Here is a 25,001-nt window from a genome sequence, read left to right as displayed (position 1 = left end):
AGCTATGGATTCTAAAGATGGAGAAAATTAGCATTATAGAGTGAGAAAAAGATGCTCACACTGACTTTTCGGGACTATAAAAAATAAACGGTGTGACCCTTTTCAAAGGGCTTCCTTGCATTTAGGTTTAATACACTTTAACATCAACCTTTAGGAGTCAAGAAAATCATGTAATCCAGTTTTTCTCTTTACACATGGACCTGATTTAAATTCCTTATGTAGTTTATTAGGGCTTCATCATGTTTTTATATACATTTTTATTCATTTATGAAATGGTAAACCTACAACAGAGATGTGTTCATTAAAGGAAGTATTATAAATGCTGGCATTACCAAGCAGAGTGGTTGGCAGTTCACAACAAGAACAGAGAAACAGGTTTTAAAAACCAACATGAAGCAAACTTGTTAGAAACCATATACTGTAAGTGGCCTTCTATTGCCAGCTGTAAGTTAAAGCAAAACCACTAAATAAAAAGCTGTAAGAGGGAGTTAGTGAGCCAGAAAATGTTGTAATTAAGGATCATAAACAAAATGTTTATATTGGGCCTTAAGGGATTTATAGTATTAAGAGAACGTTACACAGCGGCATTTAAGAATGTCAGCAGGCAATTTCTTTTTTAAAAAGGAAATGTTTATTGTTAAAAAGACATTAGGTAGTATAGAGAAAATGAACTTGTGACTTGTATTCCAAGTCAAAGTTTCTTTGCTTTGTTTTCTGTAGGTGCAAACCTGTGTTTGAATGTAATTTAGAATTTCAGTTCGGTTCCAAATTTTATTTTTTTTTCATTATAGGTCTATCCCTTCTTGTAATGACTGTAAAATTAACTGCCTTTTGTCACCCTAAAAAACAAACAAACAGAAAACAGGAGAGAAAAATGAATCACATAGAAAATACTTGTTAAAGAGCAATCTATTGAAAGCGTGGAGAACATACAGTAAGTTGTCAGTTCTACAGATCTTGTACTTTAAACATTCCTTCCTCAAGTTCTTTCAGCAGAAGTGAAAAGAAGTGTGAGCAGAAATCCAAGGAAATGTTCTACTGAATTCTCAGAAACGAAGGATTACACCATGTTTTGAAAGGACTTATGTTAGAGAAGACTTTAGAGGTGATATACAAGGCGGAATTCAGGTGGTTACAGATCTCACTAGATCAGGTAACAAGGAATCTGTTCAGAAATGTTGTCGAATGTAAGAAATTAAAGTTGAGATTACAAGTTATCTCTTTGGTGATTCTCTTTCAAGTAATACATTTCAACATGTTTTGGGGTTTAGGTGTGCGTATATTTTTGTTAGGCGAGGGTGACAGAAGAATGTGACTTCATGAAGAGCTTGCAGTATATGATCACTTTCCTTCTCTATAAGAAATCTGTTGCTAGCAGGCACATTTTAATCAAAATAATGTATGAAATAATGTATTTAAAGTTTAAAAAAAAGTTTATGAAATGAATCACCTTATCATCATGAAAATGCCAAAATCGTTTTTTGTAACAGGACCAGTAACAGCTGATTGATCAGACTGGTAAAATTGGAGTGAACATTGGTAGCGTCATTATACTTATTAATATGTGTCATGAAAAGCTCAGGGTTGTTGCTAGTTGGTTAGTGGTGTGTGATCACCTGTGGGTGTAATACAAGCTGTACATCTGTGAAGCACACTTTGCACCAGGTTGTCATTTGATTCTGTCCACTTCCATGGCAATGTTCACTTGTCTCTGAAATGTAAATGCTACGTCTAGTTTGAGCTCATCTTCCAAATATTCAAGTGGGATAACGTCTCATTTTGGAAGGAAGCAGATGTTATACACGCAGCATGAAGTTGAGCATTATCTGAAGTTTCAGCAAATGAGGTGCCAGGACTTGATCAATACAGCACCCTGCAGGCAGGTATACAGCAATCACTGCAAGAGGAGGTCTGTAGCTTTCCTAGCACAGGCCAGCCCACTTGGATCGCATTGATCTTGATGAGCTATCGTGACACCTGGACTCTCCAATTGAGGCTTATCGTTGATGGACTGTGTTTGGCTGTAATGTCACGTCCGCTTAGGAATCAAGAGTGACAAGCATGATATTGACTAAGTGCAGCCTCCCACATTCCAAGGGCAGAAAAGCATTGAGATGAATGGGGTGGGTTCACCGCTTTCTGCATTTTTCTTCATTGATTTTCAGCAGGTTTGACATTCAATAGGTTAAATCACCTCCTCACCAATGCCCTATCAATTCTTTCACTAATGAGGCGATTTAGTGCTTATATGCTTGTCAAAGCCACACAAGTGTGTACCCTTCAGTCATTAATAATCAATTAACCAAAATCATTTAATCTCTATACACCTAAATATGGATACATTATTTTCTATTCAAATTCATGTGTTATGGCGTGACAAGTTTATTTTGATGTTCATTATATACATACACACAGTAATAAAAGGGAATAGATAAGTATAAGGGTGTATTACAATTATTTAGGGTTTACAGCTTTCCCAGTTTAAGACAGTTTGCTTCTCACTAGATAAGGGGCATATGACCAGTCTCAATTACATTTGAGACTACAAAAGAACCCAAATTGAGAACTGGCTATAGTCGATGGAGTTTCGTGACGCACAAAAAGCTGTCCTAGTTGCAGTCGTGGAAACCCAGCCTAAACATTTCTACATATTGTGTCACCCTACCGACTTTATTCATTTGAGGGTGATACGGTATCTCAGAAGCTGCACCGCACTTCAGAAAGGGTCCTAGAGTTGCAGAGTGGCTTTGGTGTGAGCCTGTTGCTCCAGACTAGGCAAACTAAAGAACAAGTGGTGAATCATTGACTTACAGGAACATTCAGCTTTTGTTTGGTTTCTTTTAAAAGCACCACATCAAGTATTATGAGTATGTGTGGTCTTCTAAGGATTATTATTCAGCTAAATGGCAAGAAGTATAGTTATTCTCTGGCTTTCTCACGGTTACTGCTTGGCAGTTTGAATAAAAAAATCTAAGGACTCAAGGTCCCAGAAAAGTGGTCAACTCATTTTTCTTCAGGTTTCACCAGGCAGTAATGGGCACCATATGTTGATAGTTTTATGTCATTTCAGTTAGTGAGGAAGGTTTTATTAAATTGAAATAATGCTCAGTTGAGGTTACTAGAGATTGTGTTGCACCACATCTGGAGAAAAATTAAAATAAAATATGGAAAGGACAAAAGGATTACATGTGCAATCTAATTAATTCAATCATAATTTACTAATTGGCACTTAGTAGGCCAAGTCAAAACTATGTTAATGTTGACTTTTTTTTATTTACTGTTACTCCATCATAAGGAATGAATGTTTCTATTATTATTATTAAGAGCAGAATGGAGCTAATGATGACCAGATAGTGAATTAATGAAGGAAATTCCAGATTAGCATTTCTGTCCACATCTTATAATAAAATGAAGGGAGAAATCATATGAATATCAGATGGTTCAGCATGTTTGACCACTTTTGGACCAAGGCCTTGATACTTCCAAATCAATATTTAAACTTTGGTGAATTTAGCCACAGTAGAAATTGTTTCTATTTTTAAAGAATGGATATATTATATGGCATAGGGTATAACAGCGTTGTACTGAAAAGCCCAATATTTTAATCCCTCCTCCAATTTAATATCTCCCTTGTGCCTCAAATTTAGCTAACAGAACTGACATCTAAGTACATCCTACATTGTGAGATTACTGTCTTCACATACAATAATTACAAGCAAGAACTGGTTCAGAAAGGGTTTTTCTTTAAGATCTCTTTAAGAAGACAGAACTAGGCTTGAGAGAGATGTTACCACAATCAAAGCATATACATAAAGGAGAAATTTCTCTTTTTTGCAAAAAGTTTTTAGAGCAAGATGCAATATAATGTTGGATGAAATACTGTAATATAAAATCAATTCCGATCTTAATGCTCTTAATGCTAAAGCCTTTTCCACTGACATAATCAAGACAGTACCCCTTATCTAGGATGATTTATCAAATTTTTACATCTCTCTTCTTACGATTATTTTAAGGATTGCTGTATCTACTGGTGTTAAAATCTTAAAAGAGACCTGTAATTACAAAGGCTACAATTACTTAAGCTCAAGCACTATTTCACAACTGGATTGTCTGCTTCTGACAATAGGAGAGAGAAAACCAGATGGGTAAAAAAAATGGTGTAGTGACTTTCCCAGTCAAAGAAGAATATTATCTCTCAATGGCTGTGTTACATGAAAAAACGGTATTCTTTGCAGAAAGCAAGTTCATGGCCCTTGTAAAAGAGTTGCATTTTGTACAACATTTAATTTGTAATTGTAAGGCCCTAGAATGTAAGCAAAACTACAATGGTCCTGGGTTAAAAAAAGTAGCATATGATTAGTCCAAATCAATTCCATCCAATCTGCATTTTTGGCACAGTGAGAAATTAAAATAGGAGCTAGCAGTGGTGACGTTTATTAAACACTCAAAGCTTTATTCCCTGTTCTGCTTTCAGCTTTCTAGTGACAGTATGGTTTACAAAACATGGTGTGCGTGTTTCGATAGGAATTCATTTCAGGAAAGGCATGTCAGTATTCCTTTCACAAATGTCATGAGGCCACTTCCGTTGAGAAATGCTAAACTACAACATCTCAGTCATCAAACATGTTGGAATCAGTCTAGGCCACTCCTGCAGTCTCTTGGACTGTACACAGTCTGGCTTAGAAGTTTTCGGATTCTCTTAAAACTGCTCTAATGCTCTTCTTTTCAGCATATAATCTCTCAAAATGGTATTAATCAGAGGATCCTGATGACTCGGAATCAACTTCAAGCTCAAAAGGTGAAAAGCACAGAAAAGCAAGGACATTCATTTTAGGCTTTTCTTTGTGACAGGAGTTATTTCCATGTTCAGGGGATTACTGTCTAGGTAAACTGGTGAAGCTTTTGAGAAACTTAAAAACATAATGGGTTAAATTTGAAATGTAGTTCAGGTGGGTAGCTGCGTCAGACTGACAAAATGCTTCTTCAGGACTAGCTGTCATATTTCTGAAGGGAGGCACATACTGTGTGAATGGGATAGTGTGTATCTACAGTGCCTTTAATGACATTATAGTAATAGTAGTTATTTCTATTAAAAACTTTGGCATTTCTAATGGACATCAGAAAAATTCTGTTCATATCTCATTCACATTGCTGTACCACAGAATCACTGAAAGAACAGTTACTTGGTTTCAGCTGTCTTTGAGCTTGCATATCTGAAAAGATTTGATTTTAGCCAAAGTATACATCATACTGTATGTTCCCACCAACGTAGTCTGAGGCCCAAGGTCTTATTTAGCTTCTGCCTTCTGGTCAGGAAGAGAAATCAATGGATGGATGTGTTTTTTGTTGATCATTTAGACTTTCAGAGTCTCTTTTATTCAGCATCTTTGTTTCTCAGTCATGCTAATGTCTTTCAGCCTATGCATAAAAAATACCAGAAAATGTTTGCTTGAATTAGTGTTGTCTCTCCGTAAGATGAGGTCGATTTCGGACAAAAAAAAGAATGAACCATCACCCACAGCATGAGGGAAATCTCATGGCCACTTTGATTAGTGCCAAATAGGTCAACTGCTTTATAAGCTGTTGATAAGAGACTAGAGTTTGTGGAGTTGGGATAAAGGGTAGGTTGCTACAGAAGTCAGATCTTGTTCTTAGAACTTCTGAATATAATGCATGCAACTGACATAGACTGGCTTCGGTAAGCATTTATAAGCACACAATAGGGTTATTGTAGTTGAAAGATGCTTAATCGCTTTGTTGCAAAACTGCTATGTGTATTCAGTCCTCCCCATCGCAGAGATCTCAAGCCACAGTTACAGGATTATCCATCCATTTTCTAACCACTTTTTCCAATTCAGCGTCAAGGGGGAGCCGTCGCCTATCCCAGCATTCAGTGGGAGCAGAGCAGAGTACCCCCTGGACGAGATGCTAGTCCATCACTGGGTGGACACAAAGAAAACAAACAGAGACACTCACAGCCGGTCCAATTTTCCAAAAGTCAATTAACCTTCCGCTGTGTTATTGAACTGTGGGAGAAAACCATAGCACACTGAGGAAACCCACACGAAGACGATAAGAACATTCAAACTCCACACCCCAGGTCAGGAATTGAACTTGGGACCCCAGCGTTGTGTGGCTGTAACCACTGCACGACTGTGGCACCCCATGACTGGATTATATGCAGTTTAAAAAGTTCTACAGCTGAATATCAATAAATAATAAATTGCTCCATGAACAACTTTGAGTACAAAGCTCACATCTTTTCATATAAGCAACAAAAAAGGTTTTCCAAGAGATTAAGTAATGAATTCCAATGAACCTTTCAAAATTAATATTTCCCCCTGAGAGAGATAAATCTGAGTGACTGCACACTGCGCAGTACTGTATATCCACGACAGACATCAGAAGAAAACAGACAAACTAATTTTTTCCAGACGGACAAAATGCTATTTCGAGATAACATCATACAGTGTGTTGTCATCTTCTGTAGAATAACCATTCAACAGTTTCCTGGACTAATGAAACAGAAAGCTGAATCCAAAGCAGAGCTCAAATGATGCCACGCCACAGCACACCCAGACTGACAGAGCAGTGTGCAAAAAGAAAGTCCTGAAATCCTTTTACCATGGGAATACGGTGTCTGTATTTGTAAAAGACTTTCAGCAACTGTAGCTATCATAGTTATCAGCACATCTGACAACTAACCTTTAATGTCATTTAGCTAAATGTTTCTTGAAAAGGAAGCCCAGTCCATTTACAAAAGCTACATGTTTTGGCAGAGAGGAAAGACTCAAAAAGTGTTCATTTCTATTAATGTTTTTTTCTTGTATACCTCATTTGTGATGTGAAATATAAGTACGCTCTTGCAGAATCAAAATGACAATTGAGCTCATTTTGCTTCATTTTATTTCAATTACGACATACTCCTCCACATACACACAAAACAACTCTAACATCTGGATTACGTTTTGTATTGCTTACAATGTGGTAATAAACAATTTGTTAAAGAATCTTAGGGTTTAACTGGGGGTACTTTAAGATTTTTAGATCAAAGATTGCATTTGCTAACATTTTTAACTTGTTAGTAAATGTTGATGCTTTTTGGAATTTACTGAGTTGCTGTTAAACTTCTGTATTGTAATAAAAGTTCAGAAGGGAGTATGTTGCTTGCTGTTTGTGTGAGTTTAGTGATCTGGGCACAACTAGCCTTCTCTGAACAAAACAAATGGAACAGCACAGTTACATTTTCAATCTGATTATAGCATCTTACAGACACAAAGAAAACATGTTATTATGAAAAACATTCAACTGCCCTTAATGAATGCTTTTATAACTGTGAGCATGTGTATTTTAATCATATGGTTAAGTCATAATATGGCTACCAGATAAACACATATGGTATACAGGGAGTAGAATTCTGTGTTCTGTATCTTAAGCTGAACTAACAGAATATTTTTTTAAGGGTTAGAGGACTATTTTGTACATTCACTCTGTTCATTCTAACATAGGCACATGTGAATTCAATGTAATACTGTATAGCCAGCTTCATATGTATTCTAATAATATTCTTATACTTTTGCTACACAGTAAAAGCTAAAACCTGACTTGTTTCATCCCTAGAAACTATTGATGCATAAGAAAACTGGAATACAGAAGGTTTTGAGGATGACTGTATATCCCAACAGACATCTGTCAAATTCGGGGTCACGGTTACTAAAATTTGCAGCCAGTGAGATGCTGGACCGATCGGTGGAAACATGAACACTTGAGTGCTAGGATGTTATGCTGTAATGTTTGGTATTTTTACAGGCCTGAAGTGGTGTTTCTCAGCTTTGGCGCCTCTCTGCTGCTCTGACGTACTTATAACAGTGCCATACGAGGGTTAATGGGCTAGAGAAAATACCTTTGGGCTCAAATTGATAGAAAGTAAATTATTCTCTTGGGTCATAAGGTGTAATTATGCTATTTTGGTGGGAAGACCACACTTATTTTCACATTCCCCTGTGCCTCAGCCATTATCTTCTAAAAGACAACTTACTGTGCAAGGAGAAGAGTACAGAGGAGGAATAGAACTGCAAAGAAAAAAAGTTTGGAGCATCAAATGAAACTGTTAAACTAAAAAAAAAAGCTGTGAAAAACAGTATTTCTAGTCTTTGGAAGCCAGTTGTTCCATGCTGATAGTATTGACAGCTTTGCTAGAATTGTGTTTAAAGCTGTATACCTAACTGTATGTGGTTAGGTTCTGTTATCTCTTTTAGTCCAGGAGACTTTAAAATAAACTTTTTTAAATAAAAAAGCTAGCTCTACATTGCTTTATAACACGGTGGGCTCTGTCTTGTTCTGATGGCCTGCAGGACCTGTGTGGAGCCACGACGTGTGATACGCTGGGGATGGCAGACGTGGGGACGATGTGTGACTCAAAGAGAAGCTGTTCAGTTATTGAGGATGATGGCCTGCCTTCAGCTTTCACTACCGCACACGAGTTGGGTGAGTCCTTCGTGCACAACCCGTCACTGAGGCGCCATGCCTGAGCATGGTCACAGGGAAGACTCCCATCGGAGCGGATGGTGGGAGAGGATCTGGGATCCAGGATCCAGCAGTTGCTCCTTCAGTGTTGGTAAGAGATGCTGAGACCTGTAGCAGATGGGCCAATTTAGTCAATTGGAGAATCGGGGAGTTCAATGCAAAGACTGAGACTGGCAATCTAACAAAGCTGGGAGAGTCAGGATCAGGATGAAACAGGCTAAGGTTTCAAAGGGTCAGAAGAGGATTTTGCAGGAACTAGAGCAAGTTGTGGGCACCGGCCACCTCTGAAGATAATTTTAGTATTCCCAAAAATAACAAACCTTAACTACTGCTCTGTGATCAGAATTCTGACTTACCAGAGCATGGAAAGCTTGCACGTATTACAAAATCCGGTTTACACCTTATCTTAGCATTGTCCAGCCCATCTCTGGAGTGCACTTAACTGGTACAGAAAGCAGCATATTTCACTTCGTATACTTTGAAGCCCAAACTAGCTACGGCATGTTCATTTCCACAGTGTTTCATTTTTTTTCCATTATTCCAAATACATCCTACAGTAAATGCAGCGCACTGAAGCTAGGAACATACAGCCCAGGGCAAAAGCAGCAGCAACAGCCATTAACACTGGCAAAGCACACCCACATGGTTGTATGAGGAACTCAAGACAGCCACCAGGGAAGCTGTCATTACCTCATGCATGTGCATTAGCACTTCTTAACATAACACCTACGGCACTATTTTAGACACGAACAAAAGTGATTTTGACCACTGGTAAATGGTGTTTCTCACATTTGTCTGATCAAAAGAAATGAGTCATCTGGGCTGCACTGTTCAGTAAATAGTACTTGCCACAAGGCTCCTTCGGTCCAAGCTAGCATTATGCATGACAGGCTTCAAGCCCTAAAGTGACAGTTGCTATTAGGCTTGTTAAATGTGTTATCAAAGAGCTCGAAAAAGAATTACCACTCACAACAGATGCTGAAGTAGTTCCAGATGTAAAAAAAATAAATCCCAGTCAGAAGAATCACATCCGATTCCTTGCAAGATGCGAGCTGTAGTGAGGGGTATGAAAAACACAATGAAAGAGTGTTAGAACCGAAAGCATTTGTTGAGTTTTAATGTCTTTAAGTATATACAATGATAATAAGAGCACAAGGTTCATTGACAGCACAACAGTAATAATAGTTAATAATACTATTAAAGCTTAGGGGTCTCTAGGTGAATGATCTCACTATGATGTATAACTGAATTATTAAAAAAATACAAATACGTGAAGCAGAAGGATTTCTGGAGAAGGTGGCAACACTGTAAATTCATTTAAGGACTAGTGCTGCTTTGAGTCAATGCTGTTTTTCCATGTGGAAAGCTTGGTTGCTTCATGTTGGCCATGAAGAGAGAAGTAGATGTTAATCCCACCCTGAAAAAGAGAAAAAAAGAACAGATGCTGTTTTGACCCAAAGAATATTTAAAGAAAACTCAACTGACAACACATTTTTTCTTTCTCTCTACATTTCAGTGCACAATTAACCTATACTTTTATGTTTTTAATGGTACATGCATGAGAAAATCTGAATACCCATCAAAAACCCCTTAGTACTACTGTAGGTGATATTATATTTATATTCATTTGGCAGACAGTTTTATCCAAAGCTGATTTACAGGTTGATCTGTAATCCCTTTGGTCCAGAAGCTAAGGAAGCAAACGAGGGAGATATAGTGCTGACACATTTGATTACAATCTTATTTTAACAGGCAAACTACATTTTCCTCCCTGACAATGTGAAACAAAAATTACTGCAATGATTATAAGACATATGTTATTTATTAAGTTTTCATTTTACTGCACTAGCACAATTATGCATCCTACAAAGAAAAACTTTCCATATTGGTAATACGTGAAAGCTGATTGGAATCTGAGCAGATGTGGCATGAATGAACAATCAACAAATAACTATCTGAACTAAAGGCGTTTGTTGTGTTTTAATGCTTTTATATGGAAGCCTATTAGTGCCATAAATAAAAACAAATTGCATTTAAACAAGATAATACTGTGTTTAAACAAGATAGCATTGCATTTAAATGCAATACTTATTGTGTATAAATGAAATAAAATTGCATCTAAACAAGATAATTTTGCATTATTTCGAGATACGGGATGCTAACACATCATCACCATCAACAGGACTCTCTTCATAAATGCATGACCCTGTTGGCTACGGCAGCAATCTGTGTACAATGCTGGATTATTTTTTCTTGCATTCCCATATTTCATTATATTCATGTCTGTGCAAACCGACACTGAAACACTGCTTCTTCTCCCTTCACATGACACATTTCTCGTCATGGGCTGTGTAATTTCAGATTCAGATGTAGTTGAGGTAAGCATAGCGTGTAAGCTTTTGGGGTTTTAATGCTTAAATACTCAACAGTCGACTAATGGTAACAGTAAACCAACAGTAGCTACAGTATAAATCTTACTGTTCAGTCATTGTAAATGTATTCTGTTCATTGCTTAAAGATTCATTCGAAGTTCATTGTTTGAAGTCTAGGCAACAACCTATCTAAATGTTTCAGCAGTTTCACAAGAAGAATATAATAAATTTGTAAAGTTGTCCTTTTTACGCTTTTCACAAAAATGGTGAAAATGACATCTTTAATCCAGGATTGCTCAATGACAGGTTGTTCAACTTGTCTTCGAAAATATTACTGCATATATATTACGATATATTCTGATATTAGACACAATTGTGTAAACACAATGTGATTGCATTTAAAAACAATAATTATTGTGTTTAATTGCAATAAAAACACAGTACTATTTCTCTGTGATGTTAATAGGTTTCCATATCTCTCAGTACACTTAATGGCTGTGGGTTACTAAACTGCTAAAAATACATGATGTGACTTGTATGTACAGTATTTTTACCTATAGTTTTCCAACAGATTAAATGAAAGCCTTTTTACCTTTAAAACTATGAAGACGTGTTTAAAACCGAGAACAGAAAGAATCTACAGTACACAAAGGGCTAAATATATATAAAACAAGCCACCCAGGCCTGATGTCAAATTCAATACCCTGGCTTCTTTCATGAAACGACTGGATGAGATCCTCAAATCAATTATCTACTGACTAATAAACGAGTTCGAACGACTGAATGGCATCAATGTCATTGGAGACCTGTCTTATGTTGTGTTGTTCAACTGGAATTTGTGCAGTGGAGGGATGTAACAGCAGCGCTGGTTTGCTTGTCGTTCAGGACATGTCTTCAATATGCCACACGACAACGTGAAGGCCTGTGAGGAAGTGTTCGGAAAGCTAAAGGACAATCACATGATGTCTCCCACGCTCATTCAGATTGACCGCTCCAACCCCTGGTCCGCCTGTAGTGCGGCCATCGTTACCGACTTCCTGGACAGCGGCCACGGTAAGCTCCACCCCTAACAACGGCCATTTCACACTCTTAAAAACAAATGTTTCCCTCTAACTTTTATTGTGGTCCGGAAACTATCTCATGATACTGACCACGATCTTTTTAGCAACTTGTGGAAAAAGGTAAGGTTTCCTGAACATGAAGGATGGGAGTTCCATTTTATTCCTCTTGTAGTGAACACTTTGAGCCTACAGATTTTTATTCCATGAACAATTTAATATGATGACACACTTCAGACCTGGAAAAACAACAGAACATTTATTCTCCAGAAGCACAACCTCTATGCCATCTTTAAATGTTATTCATTTATTAAAAAATGCTAAAACAGTTTTGTTTATGTTAAGGTATTAACATTAAACTGCTTAAAATTAACTAATGTGAAATAAGCAATGCTAAGAAAGTACAGTCCTTGGAGATGGATTTTATAGTCTTTTGAAAATCATCCTAAACAATCTTGATCTTTAGGGAACCCATCACATTATATACATAAGGAGAGTTTAATTACACCTCACTGAGACAAATGGTTCTGTTGAAAACTCATTCAAAAAACACTAACATAAAATACATGCCCCGTTACATGCATAGCTTCCTAAGCTTTTCAAAAGGTGGTCAAGTTGGTCCAAATGAGATAAATCACCCCATCCATCTGCAGAAGGCTGGGATGCAGGGTTCATGGGGAAACGACAAATTTAAATAGCTGTAATCTAACCAACTGGACGAAAGTAGAAGGAAAGCTTTATAACTAACCAGCAATGCTTTGGTTTTGGCACTGTAGTGTATTTCCAGATCCTTGTGAATAAAAATAGAAGTACATGGTTTTCTTATACCAGGATGAGAATGTTGGACTAGCTTTACCAAGGCTGCCAAGAAGGAACATAGCTAGCACTTTGAAGTGGTTCACACATGTGTGAGAATACAGTTAACAGCAGTAACCCCTCTCCCACTCCACACACACCTTTTGAGGATTTTTCCTCACTTCAATTAAACACTTTGACCGGATTACTCAGCTTGCGTCTGAATACCTGATTAAAGAGGGGAGACATCTTATTTCTTCCGTTGTACAAGAACAGAAGTTCTCCTGTTGTAACACAACAATGCCATGTTTTTTTTTTTCCTCTCAGAGGTGCGAGACTTCAGGGATTCTGGGAAGATTACAACCGCACACACAGAACCGTTTTACAACTGCAGCACTTAATTTGCAATAAAATGTGAAATGCAGGAAGTTTTAGAGGGCATAGACTTGCCACACGTGAATTACTGTAAGAGCAGAGATTTCAAAGATTCCCTAAATATTTTAACCAGGGATTTCATGTTTTACTGAAATATTTAGTGATTTCCTGGAATCTCTGGTTTCACATTCTTAAACATACATACACATATATATAGAGAGAGAGCATTAACAGATACCTTCCATTCTGTTTATGCATGTACATTTTAGAAAAATAAAGCATATGAATTTTGGATAAAGATTTAATAAGCTTTGCATAATTTTGATTAATTGATCATTTGAAGAACTGAGGAAAAGGACAGAATCCCAGAAGATAAACTGGTGTAAAGCAGGAGTGTCAGGTGGTGACTTTCAAGGTCACTGTTGATTAACCGCACTGATTATAGATAAATCTGCCGGTTCAATAGACAGCCAGTGCACCTGCTCCCAATAAGAATTTAATCGTTTCCCGATAAAAAGTTTGTAGATTTCTTGCAGTTGAAGGTAATTAGTTTCCTTTGATCCACTGCATCTTTGACTTCATTTCTGTTTATGACCCAGCTTTTCACAGTGTTCATGGTGAACCTGCTATTATTTAATGATCATAACGTGTAATTTCTGTGGTTTGTGGGGTTTCAGTTTAGTTTCTCGATGTTTCTTCACTGCTGGTTGTCCCAGACAGGCAGTACAAAGAGTTGAATGAGTATTTACAATTTCCCTGTTGTAGTTTTAAACATGATTGTTTTGATAGTGCCTTGCCTCTTTTAAATTTATGTTAGAAATACTGTTTACTACATGCAGTCACTGATTACATGTACAATTACAATAGCTTTTATGTGGGAACTCTGAAAGATACCGGGACCAGTCTTATTAAAAAAAACAGCTGAAGTTGAAAATACCACAGTGAATACACCAACAATAAACAAGGCTCACAGCTGGATGCTAAGAGTCTTTGTCAAGCACAACTGCACATGAATGCCTTGTAAATATAGTGTTAATAAAAGATCAGTCTTCTGTGGAAAGAAATATGCTAGCTCCCCTCTTTTCACCATCTTCCAGATTGATTAAGTTTTTGAGCAAGATGCTGTAACGCCCAAAGTTACCTGGTAGTAACAAATCTAAGAAAAAATGCCATCAGAGAACAGAAGACTTTTGTCAGGTTTTTGTCTAGTGTTTATTGGGTGCACAGAATCACTCCACTGAACATTACTGAAGCTCATGGGCGGGGGGTATATAATGTATATTTTACATGCCTGGAAAATCCAAAGCCATTGATTTTTTAAACAAGATGGGCTTTTCATATTTCTTCATTCATCCAACAAAGCAGAAAATATTTACTGACTTTAGGTTCAGGTTTATGGGAGACCCTTATGGCTCCAAATTGCCACGTTTCAAGCAGTTAACAGGGGTTTCTAAGAGCCTACTAAAAGGTTAACGAGAGCACACTTGTTTCTGGACGAGATTTTGTCTCTGGACAGTATGCGGTGCAGAGTCGTATATCTGCTTTCTCGGCAGGGAAGTGTCTTTTAGCAGCTCTCCGTCATGGGCCATCAGAATTTCTCAAGCACTGTGTCATCGAAGCACGTTAAAAGGTCACACAGGGGTGATTGCTAGAAGGCGCACTCCATAATGACCACAGCGCTTTTAAATACAAAGCATGCAGCAGTTTGAACTTCTCTGCTGACCTCACAGCAGATTAGTGCAGCTAAACCAATAGTACAGAATGTCTGTGCTAAAGCATGACTCACATTACACGTTGCTATCTGCTAACTAAGTTCATTTGATCACCAAACAAAACACTGACAAAACTGTATGCTTACATTACAGTTTAAAACGGCCTGAAGATTGTTCACAGTTATTTACACAGGTAGTGATTGCCTCATTTGGTTTAAACTCAAAACTTTTGATTAAAATAAACATCCTTAGATGAATCCGGTGAACAGAAAATAAAGCTGTATTTTAAATGGCCAGGGGCCTTGCTGAATCACATCTTGCGCCAGTTGTTTTAATGATATATTTCAACCAGGTGTGCGCCAGCTTAACTCTCCCAGGGGAACAGAATTTTTTTGGGGAAGAACAAATACAGTCATTATGTATTCACCCATAAGCAAGATTTTGCAGGTTTAATTTGCAGTAGCTTTTAAAATACATTTTATTAGTATTATTATGAATAGTAGTAGAAGTGGGGTTTATGAACAGTAGTTGCAGTGTAAGAAAAGCAGTTAATTGTATTATTTTTAATTGCTTGAGAGTTTATGTGGCCATACAGGAGAAAACACAAAACTTTGTTCCTGTTGTTGTAAAAAAAACTTGCGTCAGAGGCAGAGTTTGGAAGATTAAGCAAAGCTTTTTCCAGGCGTTCTGAGACGATAATCCTCCAAGACCTCCTCAGCTTGCATTGGAGTTTTCCTCATGACAGAGCAGAAAGAAATGAGAAGTGAAAAATAACACAGAGAATTCCCTCGTCTTCAGAAAGGTTGGGGGGGGGGGGGGGGAGGGGCGGAGAGAGCATGCTCTTCAAGGGCCTTTGTCTTGTTTTGCAGGTGACTGTCTGCTCGATCAGCCACAGAAGCTCCTTGCCCTGCCAGAGGTGCTCCCTGGGACCAGCTACAGCCTGAACCGCCAGTGTGAGCTTGCATTTGGCATCGGGTCCAAGCCCTGCCCCTACATGCAGTCCTGTACTAAGCTGTGGTGTACCGGCAAGGCCCGAGGGCAGCTGGTCTGCCAAACCAGGCACTTCCCCTGGGCCGACGGTACCAGCTGTGGGGATGGGAAGTCGTGCCTGAGGGGCGTCTGCACCGAAAGACACAACCTGACCAGAAGCAAGGTCAGCAGCTCTGAGCCCTCCCAGCCTGGTTCTGCTGTGCTGTGGGCATATGACTATTCCTACTGCGGTTAGCAATTTTAGATTGAAGGTCTTCACTTTCTTGCAAAGCAAGCTTGTCTGAGAGCAAAAAATGACTGGTTTTGTCTAGTGTTTAGTAGGTGCACCGAATCATTTCCACTGAACATTATTGCAGCTCATGGGTGGGAGGGTATAAAGTGTATATACTGTATACTTTTTCTCATTTTTTCATTTATCCAACAAAGCAGGGAATATTTACTTACTCTAGGTTCAGGTTTATGGGATACCCTTATGCCTCCAAACTGCCACATGTTTCAAGCAGTTAACAGGGGTTTCTAAGAGTCTACTGAAAAGTGAATGAGAGCACACTTGTTTCTGGACGAGGTTTTGTCTCTGGACAGTGTGCGGTGCTTCAGTTGTGTTTGCTCCTCTAACAGGTGGACGGCCGGTGGGGAACATGGGGCCCATTCGGCACCTGCTCTCGGACATGTGGTGGGGGAGTCCAGCTGGCTAAGAGGGAGTGTAACAACCCTGTGCCAGCCAATGGTGGCAAATACTGCCAAGGTGTGCGCGTCAGGTACCGTTCCTGCAACCTGGACCCCTGTCCTGACACAGGTAAGGTGTAGTGTTTCTCCTGGACGGCATGTGAGCTGGTAGCACACTAGAGTATTTGCTGCACTTTACGAAGGCCTTAATGAACAAAAGGGAACCACAGTCATGTTGAGTCATTGCTTGGCTGAGGAACCATTAGTGGAAAGCTACCATCTGTGGGACAATGACTGAAGGCATCTGAAGTCAAAATCCCCCCTAAAATGTTAATTCATTTTTAGACAAAAAGATAATTGAAAGATTTCTGGTGTTATGCAAAGGCCTTCCTTTTCAGTACAAGCAGGAAAGTTAACAAATTATATAATTGTTACCTTCAATGGAATTCTTTAAGAGCTCTCCTAATTAAGCTATTTATTTATGTCCAGTTTGTTAGAAATATGCTCTTTTTTGCAATCTACTAAAGTTCACAGAGACCCAATTTGTGTTGCTTTCAGCAGAAAGTTTCAAATTGAACCATGTGATTTGTCAGCACACTTTGTGATTCTGTGATTCGCTGTTCCATTTCCAGTATGCATTCCAGAATACGTCTTACTGATGAAATCCTAACAGCCTGTTTTTATTTTGGCTTGCTTCCAAAAGGTAAAAGTTTCCGCGAGGAGCAGTGTGAAGCTTTCAATGGCTTCAGTCTCAACACGAACAGGCTGACCCCATCAGTAGTGTGGGTCCCCAAATACTCTGGGGTATCGCCCAAGGACAAATGCAAGCTCATCTGCAGAGCAAATGGCACAGGCTACTTCTACGTTCTCGCCCCTAAGGTCAGTAATTAAAGATGATTAAACACGTTATGTAATATAATATATTGCAATGTGTTGCACTACAAGAATATACAAAAAAAACATTTGATTAAACATAGAAAAGTACTGAATTGTGGAGTTTGTATGTTCTCGCTATGCTCTCCTGGGTTTCCATTGGGTACTCAGGTTTCCTACCACAGTCCTAAGACACATCTGCAGGTTAATTCGCTTCTGGGAAAATTGGCCCTGTTGTGAGTGTATGTAACCTGCGATGAACTGGTGTCCCATCCAGCATGTATCCTGCCTCGCACACGATGCTTGCCGGGATTGGCTCCAGCTCCTTCCAGGACCCTGTATTAGAATGGATGAATGGAAAGTACTTTATTTTCCATAATAATCATCTCCCTGCATCTCTCCTCCCTTGTCAGTCTCCCTCTGAATCAATTGGCCTGTTCGTCCGGTACCATATCAGGCACTAACATGTGAGCACAGCAGAGGTTCCCAGTGAGTCCAGAAAACCTCTGCTAGTTTTATGGAAAAAATTGCATCAGAAAAAAATCTGTATAAATCAAATCAGAAAAACTGAAGTAATGTTAAAAGAGGAACGTAGATACAACAGTCAAGACTTAAATGTCAGAACCAACATTACAAAAAAAACATTGTATCAGATGGCTCACATGGCTATCAGTTGTCATGCTTTTAATATATTTGCATGAACTTAATGGTTCTATTTGGTTTTATATGTATGCTTCTTTGGGGAAGATGTGTAAGGAATAATGAAATGGTGTTCTAAAAATGTACTGTATGCATGCATGTGTATATTGAACATGCAAAGGTAGTGGATAAATACAGGAAAACAAACAACAAGATGGCCTACTACTAACTGAACAAGGAGAAAACCACTGCAGCCTCCCGGTACTGTTCACTATATTATTGTCCTTCATGCCTGCTCCTAATGGCATGCTGACACAGAAGAGCCAGTACTGTACTTCACTACTGTTAAAAGAAAAGAAGAAAAATGATTATATTGCCTTAAAAGGAATGCAGGAGAGCTTATCTCTTGAAGATATCCAAGTGTGGAGTGAAGGGTGTCAGATTGAAGAGTGCAGGTCTGTCGTTGTGGGAGAGAATGGAAAGAGACCCATTGAGAACAGCTACCTCTCACAGCTGCACAGCATCAGCAACAGCAGTTTATTCAACAGAAACAGAAACACCCCTTTAAATCACTCTTAGTGCTGGCTTTTTATCTCCACCCTTGCCTATACGGTATTCATGATTTTCTTTGTGGTTGGGTACAGAAGGGCAAGATCATTCGATCTTCGCAAAAAATTCAAATCGCAAAAGACTTGCAAAGGGAATAAGTTAAAATAGTTTTAAAATAAATAAGTACTTTTCTAGATGTCTAAAATGAACTGCCCATAAATAATTTTGTTGGTTTCTGCATTTTCTTCCCACCTTTCTTCAGGGTGATGTACTTGGATATAGACATTGGCTGATATAGACTTAGACAGACTCAGGACGTTGCTAAGCACTCTAGCCATTAAGATAAGGGTCAGATAAGACTCGAGGTCATCTTTAAAATAAATAATCTGTTTCTGTAAATTCAACAATACCAAGGCATTATGCCGTAAAATGTGATATAAAGAATGAATTAGCCTTCATGCAATTGGAAAGCTCTCAGTGAATGCTAAAAGAAAATGACAGTCAAGCTACAAAGCAATAGTTATATTGAAATTAACTATAAAACTGGAAAATGAGTTAAACATGAGAAATGAACAGCAAACACAGTAAAGCACACTTAAAATAGCCATGTCGGTATGGGAGGGATTCAAGTATGTAATGGAGACATTGAAATCTTCTAAAAAACTCAAGAAGCACACATTGTATGAGCTGAGTGCCTGCAATCTGATGTCTGAAACTGAGAAAATAGCTACCATTAAGTCCTTCAATCCCAGGTCGAAAAAGAGCACTTATGTTCAGAAATATATTGCTGTCCAGATGAAATGAAACCTCCCGCAGAGATTTTGTAATCTTTCCTTGTAAGTGAAGACTTCTTTTTATGACGAACAGGCTTTGTAGGCAACGCTTTTCTATTAACTAATGGTCCAACCAATTTATTTTGCCCGATTTTTGCCCAGGTCGTGGATGGGACCCCTTGCACTCCCGACTCCTCGTCAGTTTGTGTGCAGGGAAAGTGCATCAAAGCCGGGTGTGATGGGAAACTGAGCTCAAAGAAAAAGTTTGACAAGTGCGGCGTGTGTGGCGGAGACAACAAGAGCTGCAAAAAGGTCTCAGGACTATTTACGAAACCCATGTAAGTGTGCAGTGGGCCTGTTGCGTTAAGGACAGGTCTTTTAATTAGGAAAGATAGCTCCCCGAAACTGTGAGGATGGGATTAACAGCTACATGAGTTAAAATCTACTGCAGTTTAAGAATTCCTGGTATATTAAGAAAGTGTTATAAATGTATCAAAGAAGAGCAGGGTGTGGGAATAGCTTCTTAGCAGCTAATGCTTGTACAGTTGTAACATGTCTCTCACCAGCTAGGCATCCTACTTTGATCTCTCTCTTCCACTGTGGTGCCAAGATACACAGCTAATATGAAACGCCGCCCTACTGTTTGATGTTTTGCAGCCACGGTTACAACTTTGTTGTGATGCTGCCAGTGGGAGCTTCCAACATTGACATCCGACAGCGCGGCTACAGGGGAATGGTGAATGACGACAACTATCTCGCGGTGAAGAACAGCCAAGGGAAGTACCTGCTGAACGGGAACTATGTGGTGTCAGCGGTGGAGAGGGACATCATGGTGAAAGGCAGCCTGCTCCGTTACAGCGGGACGGCTACGGCGGTGGAGATGCTCCAGGCCTTCAAGCCCCTGCAGGAGCCCCTGACGGTGGAGGTCCTCTCGGTCGGGAAAATGACCCCGCCGCGGGTCCGGTACTCCTACTACTTACCCAAGGAAAACAAGGAAGAAAAGATGGTGTACAAAAAGGATGGGAATGACCATTCGCACAACAGTGTCCTGGTGGACACCAACAAGATAGAAGGGAGTAAGCCGGAGTACATAAGGCCGATGTACAAATGGGCAGTGGGCAGCTGGGAGGACTGCTCTGTGACCTGCGGAAATGGTTTGCAGAAAAGGTCAGTGGAGTGCCTTGACACCGACGGGAAATTAGTGACCGACTGCGACACTGCGCAGAAGCCCAACGACATCCGTTTGTGCGGCGACCCGTGTCCCGTGTGGAGCATAGGAGAGTGGTCCCCCTGCTCCAAAACATGCGGGAAAGGGTTCAAAAGGCGGGTTTTACGCTGCATGACTCAGACCGGCCTGCTCCTACCCCGAGACCACTGTAACAGCAAGAAGAAACCGCAGGAACTTGACTTCTGCACGCTGCGGCCATGTTAATGAACCCCAGCCGCCAGGCCCATCGCTTACAGGATCTGTCAAACGCATTCGGCACAAAAGTCAACGATCCAGACCGATGTGCTCTGGTGCATCGGCTTATACGGGGGCAAAATGAGGAACACTTGCTGAGAGGAGCTGTGCTAGGGCAGTAAATCGAGAGAGGTACGAACTGTAGGCCATTGATTCAAATGACACAGAGTGGGAGTTACACACAGAAGTCTACCTCTAATAAAGAAAAAAAAATATTGTGATTTGGACACTGACAGTGTTTTCGGGATTCAGTCTTTTAGAAACCGATAAGATGCCAAAGAAAGTACATGAAATGAATTAAGAATCACTGGAATTTTAGGAAAGCATATATTGTTCCACATAAGGTCTTGACTTCCCCTCACTTCAAATAAGCAAATGTTTTTTTAACAATTTTTCTGCAAAAGAAAAACAGTTATATCTCTTCTTGTTGTTTTCTGCTAAGATCCACAGAAAGGGATGCTGCATAAAATGTGTGTACTGTGACTACGTCTAGGATTAAATAACGAAACTGACACACCCCTCAATGTTTTGACCCCCAAAACTTTTAAAAGTAGAGATTGGAGTGACAAGTGTCGATAAACATACTAATTGTCATGGGTGATTGAATACAAGCCTATACTTGAAAAGCAACCAAATTTTGATTCAAGCACTTCTTTGAAGTCCTAAATGCATAAGGTAAATATCTCTAAATAAATGTCGTTTACAAGATTTATTTTTAGCAGTGTATTAGTATATACACACAATATTAGATTCTCAAAATTTAAATTCACTCTGAAAGAAAAATGAACCCTACCAAAATAATTTTGAAATTTGAAATGCCTGCATCAGTGTAAATACAATTCTTTATATATTTTTCTAAACCATTCTTCTTGCACAAAACATTAAAAAATACAGAAAAAATCCAAAGATATATATTTCCTAAATGTATAAATGTGTTGCTTAAAAGTTTAATTTATTCACCATTTTCATAATGTTACAAATAATGTTTCTGTATCAAAAATGTACAAATCCCAATGCTCAATGCAAAATGGGATTATCCCTTTACTGATGTGCATGCCTAATGAAAATTAAGTGTCCAGTTTAGTAGACTGATAAAATTTAGTGTTTTGTATAAAACAAATTATATGTGTGATTAGAATTCTGTATATGAAGAACGCTGTACTTTGAAACATGAAAGCAAAAGTCCTTCGTATAAGGAAATGAAAGTGTACACAAAAACAACAAATTTAAAAAATATGACTTAAAACAGAGGTATTAATAAATGCCTGTCAAACCCCGGAACAATGCATGGATAAAATGTGCATTAAATTATTTATAGATTACATATATAGGTTTGTGTATGCAGAAAGTAACACTTTTTTGTCTTTTATTTTAGGGACTCAAATGTTACCAATGCAATACAGAATGAAAGTATGTACTGTATCATACATATATTTCTTTTCTTGAAAAAAACTGTATTGCTGTACTAATGCTTTCTTACCTGGTGTGGTCAACTGTGTCTTGAAAAAGCTGTATTGATTCAGCTTTCCTTTTCTTCCCTCTCAGTGTAGATATATGTGTGTAAGGTTATAAAATGCCTATGTACTGCAAGGAGCTCACTCTACTCAGCCACTTTTCACTGCTTGAAGTCCCCTTAGCAAAAGCATAAAGGACTGATGCATTAAGCCATTTCTTCTTTACAAAATGCCTTCTTCAGTTGAAGCACTTGGTGTGATTAAACAAAGGTGCTTCTCATCATGGTTCAATTCACCTCACAAAGTAACTTTTTCAGCAAAACAACCTGCACAGAAAGGTAATCAAAAGTTAAATGAATGGAAATAATCTGAGGAATATTAACCAGGGCCTTACAACAAAAAAGTCATGGGACACAGACAAAAAGGAATATATGCAGACAGTAATATTGGGTGTCCTCCACATTACTTGTCCATACGTAGTTTGGCTGAGGTTTGCAGGATGGTTATATACCATGTCGAATGATAATCAGAGGGATAAAAGGAAAAAAGGCAGTTAGACACAGAGACACCTGACGATGACTGCACGCTCACTGAGAACGGTCCCTGTCTCGGATTTACTCCTCTACCTGGTTTTCTTGCGGTTGTTGAACTTTAGGATTTTGGCAGATACTGCTTTAGTTGGTCCTTATCCTTTCTGTTCCTTGCCAGCAGTGCAGCTGCTAATGTCAAGCCCTGTCTGGTACAGTTGCCGTCAAAAACATAAATTATTTCAAACAACAAATCGGTTAAAGGCCTAGTTTTGGTCAATGCGCATCCTCAGATCTGACATGTAGTTTCTCCCACTGTATGTGCTGAGTTTTTTATAACTATTTTAAATGAGAATCCTGTATTCCATTAAACCACATATTTTTGCTGTTTTGTTTTTTTTGGTTCGAGGGGACCACATCTTCCATCTAAAAGATGGTTCCTTTATTACTTGTAATTTTGTTTTCTTTTGCACATTGTACAGCAAAAGACTTTACACCTTTTGTACTGGCTGCTCTGTATACTATGTATACATCCATTCAGCAGTGCACCAATAAAATAATGTAAAAAGAAGTTTTAGTTTACAGTTGACGTTTTGAATTGTCTGTGACATTTCCAAGTATTTATTCAAAATAAAATCATTTAGAAATTCTTTTTTGGAACCTGCCTTGCTCCACATTTAGACATCTATGAAATCATGAACAAGTGAAAGTTCATTTAGAGGTGAAAAAACACTTTGAAGCCTTTTTGCATTCAAAGTAGTGTTGGTTTTTAAACATGAAAAAAGCTGATTCGTATCAGGACGATCAAAAATATTTAAAATATCCTCACATACCATGTCACATACAGCTACCACAAAAATTTAATATTGACACTGCAAATAAATACAGTATTTCTGTAGGGAATCTATTTCTGTAAGCAGTTCAATGCCACAGGTATACTCCAGGTATGCCATTTGATGTGAAATAGCAATTGTGAACTTAACAATAAATTTAAATGGTCATGTTTCATATTTATGTAAATACTACATCCATTGCAGGACACATTATCATACAGCATTTGTTTCATGTCTTTACCATGGTCATTAACTGACATTCTCAGTAACTCCCAACCAGGCACACAAGTTCTATGAACACCTTAAGTGAGTGTATTCAACACTGAAATGTCAAGAATAATGAAATCATCAAAATTGGAGTGGTTTTGGCAATTGACTCTTTTCCTGGGAGAAGCAGGAATTTTTGTTAGCACGCTCGGCATGCTGAAAATCTTGCACTGAAGCACAGATTTTTCGGTTGCTATAAAACAAGCCACCTGCCATTGGTCTATAATACTGAAAAAAATAGAACTTGTTATCTTTAGCCCTGAAATTAAGGTTCTCATGGAGCTTTAAGTGATTAAAAAAAGAATTATTCATCCATATATTGGTCTAAAATCACCAGAATCCTGAACTGCAGCTAAATTAGTCAGGTGATATAAGGAAGTTTCATATCGCTTGACAAAAGGGTGTTTCCTCCAGGCAGAAAATTAATGTATGGCCTTTTTCATTCCAAAAGAAGTTGGAATAGCCAAACACACAGCATGAGAAAATATCCTTATTCAACATCCTCTCATCTCTGACAAATTGGGTAAAAATATATCAGTGATATATCAAAAATATATCTGGTGACAGCCACAGTCTTAAGTTATCAATTGCTTGGGTTATTATTCCAAGTTTCAGCATGAGGATCCAGCATAATTTCAGAGAGAAAACTGAGCAGGCAGTTGGGAAGTGAGATGGAGAAATACCCAGGGAAAGTTCTTACTTTGAGTTAGCTGGGTGTCGCTGCAGACATTTAAAACAAATAGATTGATTTTGAAAGATGCATCGTTATTAACCTATCTGTTTTAAACAGAAATTTTAGTTAAATCTGTGTTATAGTATAATATGCCCTCCCTACAACTGGCACTAACTCATGTGTCAGGGCGTCTGTTGTGTGCCAGTGGGGATTGTCCATATTCTCGTGATTTCCCAAATATGTACAGGAGTCACTGCTAGACAGCCAAGTCAGAAAACAATTAGTGATTTCAAATTGGGTGGATACTTCATAAAAACTGCTGCTGCTGCAGATTCAGATTTAAAAAAACAACGACAAACGGGATCCAAAAAGAACCTAATCTGAAGGGAGTAACTGCCCATCAGCTCAACCCTATTTTTGGCTCATTATCCACCACATATTGAGACGAGATTATTTG

At 38.5% G+C, this 25,001-nt stretch overlaps 1 protein-coding gene and 1 long non-coding RNA gene across 2 annotated transcripts in view; one reads left to right on the top strand and one right to left on the bottom strand.

The window, feature by feature from the left end:
- The window catches only part of LOC148641084 (A disintegrin and metalloproteinase with thrombospondin motifs 15-like), a 29,947-nt gene extending 6,605 nt beyond the window's left edge, over window positions 1-23,342 (top strand). The window contains exons 2-8 of the mRNA XM_088618968.1: window positions 8,355-8,487; window positions 11,784-11,951; window positions 15,708-15,991; window positions 16,447-16,624; window positions 17,198-17,373; window positions 19,491-19,666; window positions 19,986-23,342. Coding sequence (XP_088475094.1) covers window positions 8,355-8,487; window positions 11,784-11,951; window positions 15,708-15,991; window positions 16,447-16,624; window positions 17,198-17,373; window positions 19,491-19,666; window positions 19,986-20,760 — 1,890 coding nt within the window. The 3' untranslated portion in view covers window positions 20,761-23,342. The remainder of the gene's footprint in view (window positions 1-8,354; window positions 8,488-11,783; window positions 11,952-15,707; window positions 15,992-16,446; window positions 16,625-17,197; window positions 17,374-19,490; window positions 19,667-19,985) is intronic.
- Window positions 6,890-25,001, bottom strand: part of LOC148641083 (uncharacterized) — a 36,303-nt gene continuing 18,191 nt past the window's right edge. The window contains exons 2-4 of the long non-coding RNA XR_015929943.1: window positions 20,113-20,300; window positions 9,497-9,578; window positions 6,890-8,634 (exon numbers count right to left, since the gene is read on the bottom strand). This is a non-coding gene — a long non-coding RNA (uncharacterized LOC148641083). The remainder of the gene's footprint in view (window positions 8,635-9,496; window positions 9,579-20,112; window positions 20,301-25,001) is intronic.

Source organism: Lepisosteus platostomus, chromosome 25 (assembly GCF_059453375.1).
Source record: "Lepisosteus platostomus isolate fLepPlt1 chromosome 25, fLepPlt1.hap1, whole genome shotgun sequence".
Classification (NCBI taxonomy): domain Eukaryota; kingdom Metazoa; phylum Chordata; class Actinopteri; order Semionotiformes; family Lepisosteidae; genus Lepisosteus; species Lepisosteus platostomus.
Note: the sequence above shows the minus strand (reverse complement) of the source record. Positions and strands in the feature narration are given on the sequence as shown.